General features: G+C 46.5%; 1 protein-coding gene across 1 annotated transcript in view; it reads right to left on the bottom strand.

Moving 5' to 3' along the window:
* Nucleotides 1–11,681, bottom strand: part of RALGDS (ral guanine nucleotide dissociation stimulator) — a 94,576-nt gene extending 82,895 nt beyond the window's left edge. The window contains exon 1 of the mRNA XM_081179198.1: nt 10,972–11,681. Coding sequence (XP_081035324.1) covers nt 10,972–10,992 — 21 coding nt within the window. The 5' untranslated portion in view covers nt 10,993–11,681. The remainder of the gene's footprint in view (nt 1–10,971) is intronic.
* Nucleotides 11,682–12,329: the final 648 nt, after the last annotated feature.

The following is a 12,329-nucleotide window of genomic DNA, read 5'->3' as shown; positions in this document are numbered from 1 at the left end:
AAACTTAGTGGCACTTCAGGGTCAGGTCTCCAGAGATGACCCATGGCCAAATGCGTCACAGCTATTGGGAAATGTCCTCCTTGGTGGGAAAGGCGTTTTCCAACCCAATCCCTCAGAGCCATTCTCAAGTTATTGCCACTTGCTATTTGCAAAGGAAATAGTTCAGGCCTGGATCACTCATCACAACACTGGGAGAGTAAAGGGCTTCTCCCAAGGAGCAAATGAGGGACGAAGGGCTATGCAGATAGTCGCAGGTTCAAACTTCAGATAGGGCCAAGATAGAACCATGCCTGAAATCCTGAAAGCCACTGCCAGTCCATGTTGACAGTATTGAGCTAGATGAACCAATGGGCTGGCTCTGTATAAGAGTGTTCCATATGCATACAAAGCTGGACAACAAGCCATGTTCAACCACTTGTGGCTACTGGAGATGACTGCAGTGATCGAACAGCCCTCAGAAAACTAGGAGCATGTTCACATTGCGACATTAGAGCATAGTGAAATTGATTCAGGGTTAGATTCTACCCCCACCCCGCCACTGGATTTCTTCCACCCCACCCCCCAAAGCTGTTCACATCAGCATGTCTTCATTAGAGTCAGATTTTCCCCATTTGTCTACACACCAAGGGTCTTTGATGGGTGTGCATATCTTGACCCTCTGCAAAGGTGTTCATACCTTGGCTGAAGATGAATTAGGAACGGCTTGAAGACTGCAGTAAGTGTGAAGCTGGCTTGAGAAAACAATGCAACACACAGTTGTATTTTATAACAAAGTACAGGATACATATGCAGTTTGGATAATATCATGGGAACACAGATTAATAACCCAGGACTGGAAACATGGTGAGTCAGTGGGAATGTGAACACAATCTATATGTCAGTGAGAAGACTATGATCTATATCCAATGCTAGTCCTCCAGTGCTAGTAGACTCATTGAAATTAACAAACATAGGTAACGTAAACCCACTAATTTCAATGGAAAGTTAGATGGATTAATGCTAGATGGTAGCAGTACTTGGAATAAACTAGCTCAGGCCACATTCACACCATACATCTAAAGTGCTATGATACCACTTTAAGCAGTCTCAGCTTCCCCAAATTAATTATGGCAGCTATAGTTTGTTAAGGGTGCTGAGAGTTGGTAGGAGACTCCGCTATTCCCCTCCAATGCTATAATTTCCAGAGTGATTTAACAGTCAATCCCTGTTCCCTGGGAACTCTGGGAATTATAGCAATAGGAGGGGGAATAGGGGAGTCTCCTACCAATGCTCAACACCCTAAACAAACTAAAGTTCCCAGAATTCTTTAGGGGAAGCCATTACTTTTTTAAGTGTCGTTGTAGCACCATAAACATGTGGCGTGAATGTGGCCCCAGAATATCTGAACTATGCCTGAGAGTAGTTCCCATAACTGCCACATGAACAGAACATGAATTAAGTTTGCTTTGGGGTTTAATAAACCACAGCTTAGCGTTGCCATTTAATCCTTCAACAAATTCATGAGGCCTGGCAGCACAGTTTGATGTCAGACGGCAACCTTCATCATGTCCATTTCCTGTCTCCAGCACTGACAGAATTGAGATGAAGATGTCCAGACATTCCCACTGAGAGAATGAAAATAAGCCCCAGACATCCTGCGGAACAGGTGAGGCCCAGTTCCAAGAGGGACTTGAGATGCAGGCAGAAAGATAACCAGCTCCTCCTAGGCACAAATCACAAGAAACTTAAAAAGAAAAAAGTATTGTCCATTTTCGTGAGCTCAGTCCTGTCTAGAAGGTCAACCCATTTATCAAATTATCCAGCAGAGAGGGTGCTGGTATTATTTTGCAGTTAAGTGTTTTTACCCCACCCCCACCCCCGGCAACCTTTGGAAAAAAAGAAATTTATCCTGGATGCAGCCCGTCACCCTTGACGTCAAGCCCACATGCACAAACATTTTCTTTGACCGCTGGCCAAACGGTGCACGAGGCAGGAAGGACAAAAGAAAATGGATGTGGAGAAGATTCAATAGAGAAAACAAAAGCTCAGTGAAGACGTTTGATTGCACATGATGTCACGTGTGGAGTTGCTTTAGTGCAGGGATGGCCAACGTGGTGCCCTCCAGATGTTGTTTGGCTACTACTTCCATCATCACTAACAACTGATGGTGCTTGCTGAGGCTGATGGGAGTTGTAGTCCCAACAACATCTAGAGAGCACCACGTTGCCTATCCCTGCTTTATTATTGCAGGCAAAATCAGTTGCACTGAGTTCTCATTTAAATCAACAGGACTAAAGTCATGACTACACAGGAATATGCTTTATCAGAACATTGGTCCACCTAGCTCAGTATAGTCTATGATCCATTAGCTAAAATGGGTCATTGGAGAAGGAATTTGGGAGTTATTGGGGCCTGAGTTAGGTAGCTCTACTAAGTTCAGGCTTGGGTAGCCTGTCCCTTCATGTCTACACTGACTGGCAGCAGCTCCCCAGGGTTTCAGGAAGGAGTCTCTCCTCCCTGGGCACTGAACCTCTGATCCAAAGGTAAAACAGTTAAAATCCAAGATTCCAGTCCTCATGATTCTGAAATATTTATATTCCACTATTCATTAAAAAAAACAACCCCAGAGCAGTTTACAACAACTATACAGTGAAGGCTGATTTAAATAGTCCCACTGAAACTTGTCTTCTGCTGAGTCAGCGTATTGGTCCATCTAGTTCAGTGTCATCTACACAGACTGCCAGCAGACAGGCATTCAGGCAGGAGCCCACCTGATCTGGAGATGCTGGAAGTTGAACAGGGAATGTTCTGCACACCAAGCAGAAGTTATAACACTCAACTAGAGGTAGGCAACATGGTGCTTAAAGGGCCAAATCCTCATGAAATTTATTAGCATTTTAGTGCAAATTTCTCCTAACACACACACAGACACCTATGTTTGTATGTAGCTTTGATTCAATAACACTTTTTTGCAGCCATTTCCCCATACAGAATGCACATTCGTATGCAATTTTCATTAAAAGATTCATTTTTATGGTCACTTCTCCCCAATATATGCATTTTTGTAAACACTCTTTGGTTGGAGACCGGCATTGTAAAATTCATATATGTGTGAATTTCTAAAGATGGCTGAGTTTTGGTTCTCGTGTCAATTCAGAAAGCACAAATCAGGTTGCACTGAATTCGATTTCTCCCCCCTCCCTTAATAACTCGTCCCCACTCTTGTGGAAACACAGGGTGTGAAGCCTTGCTTGAGAGGAGAATTAGGCAACATAAAGCAACCAAGGCCAGCCCAGGTCAAAATCAGAACAGTGACATTTTGCCAAATTGAAAATATCTAGGTGGGAAATTCTGCTTTAGCTTCAGCTGTAAGCTGTGAGAGGCCTAGTCTTGCCTGGAATTCTGAAGTGTTTTGAGAGGGAACGCAAGAATACAAAATCACTGTAACACAAAACAGCTTACACCACACAGTCAATGTGTTAGTTACTGAAGTGGCATAAGACTCTTCACTGCTTTAACCTGGTGAGAAGAGAAGGGAGGGACAACCTAATATAAACAAAGCAGAAGGCTCCCCCTTCTGGCTGGCAGAAATGCAGCAAGGACCTCTGCATGGAGCAGTGTTCTTCCCCCTCTGTTGTTGAATTACAAATCTCATAATCCAGACCAGGGGTCTGCAACCCGCGGCTCTGGAGCCGCATGTGGCTCTTTTACACCTTTGCCGCGGCTCCGGGGCGGATACTAGCGAGGGGAGGAGGCGCATTGTGCGCCCCGACACTCCCCACTGTGGCGGGCACTGTACTGGCTGTGACGTTGCATGGGGGCGGTGCGTGCATTAGTCCTGACGTCACCTTCCCGCCCGCTGTCAGATCGCGGCTCTGGAGATATATTTGTTTTAAATGTCGCAATGGTTTTGCGGCTCCCAGGTTTTTTTTTCTTCGGAAACGGGTCCAAGTGGCTCTTTTTGTCTTAAAGGTTGCAGACCCCTGATCCAGACCCAGCTTAGCCAACAGCCAGGGGTGATGTGGGTTTCAGTTCAACAACAGCTGGAGATCTATAGTGGAAGACCGCTAACTTAGAGGAGGCCTCCAGATGTTGCTGGACTACAACTCCTATTGTCCCCTGACTGTTGGCCATGCTGATGGGGACTGATGGGAGTTGGAGTCCCACACTATATAGAGGGGCACAGATTCCCCATCTCTAATATAAGGAGAGGCATTGCCCCCTCTTTCTCCTATGAGGGAATGCCTCTTTTAAATAAGAGGCATTCCTCCATCTCTTGCAGGCTGTTTCGCAGATCAGGGCTGGGAAACTTGTGTTCTTCTAGTGATCTTTAGACTCCAACTCCCATCATTCCTGGCTGTTGACCATGCTGGCTGGGGCTGATGGGAGCTGGAGTCCAGGAGCATCCATAAACCTACAAAAGTTATCCACTCCTGGCTCTGAATAATTCCTGGGAGTTGTTCCAAGAGAATCTCCAGCTCTTTCTCTCAAAGGGAACGGATTGTCCAAAGCATTCAACACAAAGTGCACACATACATACTGTGCATGGCCAGAGAGGAAGGTCTCTTTTGCACACTTGTTGCATGACTGGATTTTGGCAGGTGCAGCCTGCCCTAAGGAAAAAAAATCATTTAATGAAACTCGTATTTCATTGCTGATTGGGACGTAATCCTGGATCAGGGAGGGTGGTGCTGATCAGAGCTGGCAAAAGGTCAAAGGCTTGTATGCGTAATAAAAAATTAAGCAGACATAGCCCTAGCTACCTTTGAAGGTGACCCAGAAACTACAGTGGTACCTCAGGTTACATACGCTTCAGGTTACAGACTCCGCTAACCCAGAAATATTACCTCAGGTTAAGAACTTTGCTTCAGGATGAGAACAGAAATCGTGCTCCAGCGGTGGGGCAACAGCAGGAGGCCCCATTAGCTAAAGTGGTGCTTCAGGTTAAGAACAGTTTCAGGTTAAGAATGGAGCTCAGGAATGAATTAAGTACTTAACCTGAGGTACTACTGTACAAGTAATCCAGAATGCAGCAGCTAGACTGGTGACTGGGAGTGGCCACCGAGACCATATAACACTGGTCCTGAAAGACCTACATTGCCTCGCAGTACGTTTCTGAGCACAATTCAAAGTGTTGGTGCTGACCTTGAAAGCCCTAAACAGCCTTGGCCCAGTATACCTGAAGGAGCATCTCCACCCGCATCGTTCAGGTTGGACACTGAGGTCCAGTGCCAAGGGCCTTCTGGCGGTTCCCTCACTGTGAGATGTGAGGTTACAGGGAACCAGGAAGAGGGCCTTCTCGGTAGTGGCGCCCACCCTGTGTGCCCTTCCATCAGATGTCAAGGAAATAAACAACTATTTAATTTTTAGAAGACATCTGAAGGCAGCCCTGTTTAGGGAACTTTTTAATGTTTGATGTTTTATTCTGTTTTTAATCTGTTGGGAGCAGCCCAGAGTGGCTGAGGAAACCCAGTCGGATGGGTGGGGTATAAATTGTTATTATTAATTATTATTATTATTATTATTATTACTACTACTACTACTGCTATTATTATTACTACTACCAGCACAAGCATTTCTTAGTGGAGGTGAAGGACCTGGAAGAGTGGGGTTCAAATCCCTTCTCATCCACGCAGCTCACTGGGTGGCCTTAAGCCAGTCACTCTCTCCAGGCCTAACCTACCTTACAGGGTTGTTGTGCAGGGATAAAGAGAGAAGCCTGTATGCCATGAACTCCTTGGAGGAAAGGTAGAATTTGGCTGTTTTTAACAGCTATTAAAGCTATTTTTCAAAAAACATGGACATAAATGGATATCTGATTACTTTAAAATATTCTAGGACCATTTTTACAGACCTAAAAGAGAAAGCTGAGAAAGGGAGGGGGTTGGGAACTATAATTGACAGATAAATTAATTTGGGGAAGTGTTGTGCATGCAGAGGGTCCGAGGTTAAACCCCCAAGGGCATCTCCAGGTACAAAAAACATGGAGTCATTGTAGAAAATACTGAGCTACGTGCACCAATGGTCTGACTCAGTAGAAGGCAGAATCCTAAATAAAATGAGAACTAGAAACTTGATTCCCTGCAAGTGAAAGCTGAGGTTCTCTGAATGCTAATACTGTACCACATTCTGAGACTTGTGTGTCTGTGTTGGCTATCAAGACTTTCTTCCACTTCTGCATTACACACAGTCCCTTAAACCTGACATAACCCCAGCCTTCTTGAACACTCCACACTTCCATAAAATCAAGTGCATTTAGATCTCATGACTTGTAGTCAAACCACAAGACTTAAACACAAAGAATGAAACTGATTCTTCACACATACAACCACCTACACAACCGCATTACTGTACAACAGCAGATCATATAAATCAGAACACCATCTGTTTCTGCAGCACAGAAACAGTTCAACAGTTAAATGTCTGGACCCACCTGTGGCAACCATATCTGCATCGAAGGCAAGTAGGGCAGCTGCTTTCCTTCAGAATAAGGGCTGTTGATAACTTGTGGCTAGACTCTGGTATTTCTATAAAGTGAAGGTTTTGTAACAAACACCTCCTTAGACCAAACACCAGAGCAAAGGAAAGCAGACTCTCATGCCCACTGCCAGATGTTTTCATAAGAGGCAGGATGTGAAAGAGATATATTTCTTGATAAGCCTGCCAAGGTTATTTTAAATATACTCCTCTTAGACAGAGGAGATACCCATAAAGGAAGGTAAAAGGAAGGGGGGATATATATAACATTTCCAATTCATTTCCACAGTATGGCTTTAAATCAAAGCAAGTATGGCACCCCCTTTCTCCTGAAATAGAATCGATAGCTAAATGGAACCTCCAGGTACAGCTGCAGTATCTCTCTAACATACCAAATACTGGGCACCTGTGGGATAGTTTGGACATAAGAAGGATAAGGCCAGTGGCCCATCTAGTCCAGCATCACGTTCTCACAGTGGCCAACCAGACACCCCAAAAGGAAGGCCACATGCAGAACAGCAACTCTTCACCTCCTGCAGTTTGCAGAAACTGGCAATTCAAAGTATTACGGCCTTCAAAAGAGGAGGTAGAACATAGCAACTGGGCTTAGTCACCATTGCTAGCCTTATCCTCTGCAAATTTGTCTAATCCTATTTTAAAGCTATCCAGGTTGGTGGCCGTCTTCTTGTTGTCTTCAGTTCTGGACTTAATGGTATTATGGAAGGGGTTGCTATTTAGATGGTAAAAATTCTGTGCTTCAAAATATGAAAAAACCAGCCCTTCGCCAAGTGGAATCTCCCTTGCCACATGGAGTTCTGGACCCTGGACCCCACAATCCTTCCCTGATGGCACCATTGGGGGGGCAGATATCTGAGTCGGAATATTGCTTTCATGCTCTGATTGGGGGTTTTCCAGCAGCCAGCTGGGAAAATGTGTTGGGTCCTTCGGCTACTTAAAGTCACGTAAGGCTTAAAACGAGAGTAAAATATCCCAAAGAGGCTTGTCCTCCAGCTATGACACTGTCCTGGAACTGAACAGAAGGGGCACCTGAGCTTGTGCAGAGCGAGCATTGAGTAACACACATATGCAAGAGGGAGAGAATTTCCAGTACCAGTGCTGTGCCAAACAGTGGAGGCTGGTCCATTAGGAAGAAATGGGCACTGCCCTATGAACTTCAGTCTGTCCTCAGCCAAACATCCTCTCTCAGCCTTGTGCAGAGCTTGTCTGAGGCCCAAGGTGGGAGTCTTGTTAGAATAAAGTTATAAACTCAAGCAAAAAATTGGCCGGTCCCTGGTGGGGGCCCCAGCCAGCTTAGTCCTCTGAGGTCCAGGGCAAGTATACCCGACTGACCGCATGGGCTTGCTTTCTTACAACCAGTCCAGCAAGTGGCACAGACTGCCAGCTTCCTCCTCCTCCTCCTTAGTTGCTCTTGCAGAACTCATTAGTGAGGAGGATAGGAACAAAACCATAATTAGTTGGCTCTGCCTCCACTTGCCATTGGCCCTGTCTCCACTCATTTCTGGCCCCATCTACTTCTTGGGGTCGCTGCCTTCTGCCCCACCAGGCCAAATAGGCACAAACCATTACTGCTCCTGAAACACTGGTTGCTCAGACCAACTGTAAGAGACAAGTTAATATCCTTTCATACTAGGGTTGTCAGACCTCCAGGTCTGACGCAAAGTCTCCCGGTTTGCCTGGCCGTCTCCAGGCAGCAACTGATTGGCATGAATCTCCAGGTATGCGAGGTGGCCTTTAATAATAGTAATAATGACAATAAAAATGATGACGACAGTGCATACAACTTGCAAGCTTCAGCCCAGCAGGAGCTGACTGCAAATTATAGAAGGGACACACTGGGGTGCCTCTCCTCTGCTCTCCTCTCCCAATTAACCTCCATCTCCAAAGCCCACCCCTGTGACATCACTAGGAGGCCTCCCCCCATGACATCATCAGGGCCGCCCCAGATCTCAGGTTTCAAATCTCAGGCTCCGGGATACTCCTGAACTGGCCAAATTATTGAATATTCTTTTCCTATGTCGCTGAGGATCATGGTGGGACACAAATTTCCCACTCCACAAAAGTGACTTCCCCAGCATCCTCCAAACACTGCAAGGATTCATGAGAAGGGATGACAGGAATCTCAAACCATGTTAGACAGGTTTCCTGAAAGTAACCTTCTTCTTTCTAAGCAACTCCTGGTTCCCTCTCATGGTGGGAATTAAATGAAATTCTTGAGGCTGAATTCCCTCACCCCCTAGCAAAGCAGGGATGGCGTAATACAGCTAAGAGCATGTCCTCTCGGCAGAGGTGAAGGTGATAATTTGGCAAACCCACAAAAGCATCAACAACCCCATTGCGCAAAATGTTTTTTGTGGGCTAACTGGAAGGGGTGGGGGACAGCTAGAAGTGCCAGGGCTTCAGAGCTGGCTGGAAGCCCAGTCCCAAATTTAGATGAGTACATCTGGTGTGGGAAGGCCTACGGCACATGCTCAGAGGCATTCTATAATTATATCATCAGCATTATTAATCCACAAGTCCTGGAGCTGGTGCCTAGGAACAGAAGAATATGCCTTCTACTGAGACAGACCACAGGTCCATCTAGCTCAGTACTATACTGACTCAGGGATTCAGGTAGGGATCTCTCACAGCCTTACCTGGAGATGCCAAGGATTTAATCTACATGCAAGGAAGCTACTCAACCACTGGTGTGGCCTGTTGAAAAGCAGGTTGCAACAAACATAATATGTTTAAAAACACATCACACACACACACACACCAAGAATCCTGGGAACTGTAGCTTTTACCCCCTCACAGTGGTACAATTCCCAGCAGCCTTAAAGAACTACAGTTCCCAGGATTATTGAGGGGAAGTAATGTGCTTTCCTAAGAACACTTGGGGGAAGGGATGCCACCTTCTTTGCCAACCAGACACCCTCTAGAAGTTTTGCACTACAACTACCAGCGTGCTGGCTAGGGCTGCTTAGAATTCCAGTTCTAAACTTCTGGAGGGTTGGCAAAGGCTGTGTTAGTGGGAAGCACTCGACACATGCTCAGAGATAGCCTCCCCTTCTAATTCATGTGATCTTCACCACATCCAGAGTGGAAACCCTTGTGTATATATATTCATTTACAGAATGTCCTGAAATTGCATTTGCTCATGTACATCTTTTTTTAGTTTCATCTGGTCTCCACTCCCCCCCCCAACCCACAGTCAACTCGAGAATTGTCTTCCTAGATTAGAGCGGGGGGGGGGGGCAGGAACCCTCTGAGACCAGCCAGTCAGAAGCATCACAGAGCTCAAGACCAAGGACTTGGAGGAATAGCCTTTCATGATCACCTAACCCTTGGTTTGTACTGAAAGGCAAACTGCTCCTGAAAATGGACGTTCTATTTTGTTGGCATAGCTCATATAGCCACCAGTCAGCCTGTCTTTCTCCTCTCTAATCATACTGTAAGAATACAAGGGCTTTTGTGCTGGATCAGGCCAAAGGTCCACCTTAGCTCCTCCCTTTCCAAGAAGATCAAACATAAGGCAGGGAGGTGACTGATAAGGTCTTCCTCATAAAAAGATTCAATCAGCTTCTGTATATCCGGGGCCGACTGTAGACTGAAGCACTGTGGGGCAGAGACCAAAGCATTTTCATTTATGTTATGTTGTTAGATGCCACACACAGCATAAGCTGTGGAAGGGCTGTAGTTCAGTGGCAGAGGGGCCCAGGTTCAATCCCCAGTGGCATCCACAGGTAGGGCTGGGGGAGAGTCCCTGTCTGAAACCCTGGAGAGCAGCTGCCAGTCAGTGTACGCAGTACTTAGCAAGAGGGGCCAATGGACTGACTTCAGCAGAAGTCAGCTCCCCAGCCCTTCTTTAAATTCAGAATCATGAGGACTGGAATCTTACTTCCTTTTTTAGAGGGGAATGCCAAAGCTTAGTGGTAGAGCACTTGGTCTGCATGCACAAGGCTCTGGGTTCAATCCCTGTTGTCTCTAGGTAAGGCTGGGCAATAACTGCTGCCTGAAATCAGAGCTAGTGTCAGGCAGCATAGATTGTGCTGATTTAGTATAAGACACCTCGATATATCCCTATTTAACTCAGCCTTTAATTCTGAGCCATTCTTAAAAGCTTCTTAATTCATTTTTAGGGGGGAAAGTCATAGCAGAGAGGTAGAGCTCAATCCCCAGCCCCTCCAGGTACAGACCCCCTGGAGATCTGCTGCCAGTCAGTGTAGACAGTACTAAGCTATATAAGGCAGTTTCCTTTCAACAACAACAAGAAGCAGTTCTGACTAAATAAGCCACCTGTCCGTTTTCCACCTGCTGGCAAACCCCAGATCGCAAACTCTCGGGGGCGAAGACCTGCCTATTATCCCCCCCCCCATTTGTGGGGGGTGGCTGCTCTTTCGCTTGCGCTGCAAAGTATTACCAGGGGGTTGGACTAGATGCCCCCTTTGGGGCCCCTTCCACCTCTACCATCACGATTATTATTTTCTAGCCTTTGCAAAAGCGCGCGTCCTTTACCTGGCTATCCAACATCATCATCTCCCGCTCATCGTTCCCAAAGGCTGTTTGAGGAGAAAAGGCGCAGGAGAGGAATCCACTCAGGGTCGCTTGCCCTGATCGCTGGGTCACTCACTGGTCGCTTGCCATGCGGTTATAAATCCAGCTCAGGAAAGGGCTCTCCCTCTTTTACGCCTTGTCAAGAGTCTTTGCTGCCTGGCTTTGCCCAGTTAAGAAAAGCGGCCGCGGCAGCAGGTCTCCAGCGAGCCTGGCGATGCTCCAACCCCTGCCAACACCACCCGGGAGTAGCTCAGCGTCTTCTTGGCAAGCCCATAATAATCCCGTCTTCCTGATCTCCTTCTCCGGGCGGAACTAGGGCGATTCCCAGCCGGCGGCTCCATAAAACTCTCCTATACACAGCAGCCGCTTTTTGCGTCCAGCAAAGGAGGAATTATTATTTTTCTCTTCGCCACCAGCACAGTCTCGTTGCTAGTCAATTTCGCTTCCCTCCGCCTCCCCCGGCCTCTTCAATTTCCTATTGTTGTCTCCCCGCGCTGCTTGGGGAGAGGAGCGCCTCGCTGCTTCCCTCCTGGTCTCTCTCCTGCAAAAAAGAGGTCCATGGGTGAAGAGAAAGCAGGAAGAGGAAGGGAAAAAATGGATCTGCTTTTGGGGAGTCTGGAGACAGACAGAGAGAGACAGCGCTCTGAACGTTGCGCGCAGCTTGCAACAATTTGCAAAGGGCGGGGGTAGTGAGCGTGCGAAGGGGAGGGGGGACTGAAATGACTCAAACAGCCGCCAGCAGGCTTTTAAAAGATCGCCTCTTCGCTTTTACTCTGTTCCCCGTCTCCCACATTATTTTTTCCAAGCTAGCAAACGCCACCTCGCGTTTCCAAGACACAGTAAACCACAAGGCATCGTTGGGTGGGAGGCCCCTGAGCGCGTGCAGAGTGCTTTCCCCTCCTCGAAGGCGAATCTATATACCGTAACCTAGATAAAGGTTGCCTAATAAGGAGGCATCTCCTGTTGACTTGGTGGTTGGCTGCACCCAGACTGGCTGCAGACAGGTCTACAGGGAGAAAATTAAAGGGGTTGTTTTGTAGGGATCTAAAGGATTCTGAGCATGGACAGAACAGCCAAACAACAATGGAACAAAGGAGGGTGTGTTTTTTTTAATAATCTGAAGGCTAAATTTATTCTCAACATGTGCAGAGTGCCTGATTGGATTTTTTTTAAAGATGCACCAATGTAGGCAAATACAGAATTTTTCTTTTGTTTTTGTTGTTTTTCAAAATATAGATGGGCACAAGGCATATATATATAATGTTTTAACAGTCTAAAGGAAAAGAATCAAGTTCATCAGTTTTGTAATTAAACTAAAA

Source organism: Podarcis bocagei (genome assembly GCF_964188305.1).
Source record: "Podarcis bocagei genome assembly, chromosome: Z".
In the NCBI taxonomy this organism is placed as follows: Eukaryota; Metazoa; Chordata; class Lepidosauria; order Squamata; family Lacertidae; genus Podarcis; species Podarcis bocagei.
The sequence above is the reverse complement of the archived record's forward strand: the minus strand, read 5'-3'. Positions and strand labels throughout refer to the sequence as shown.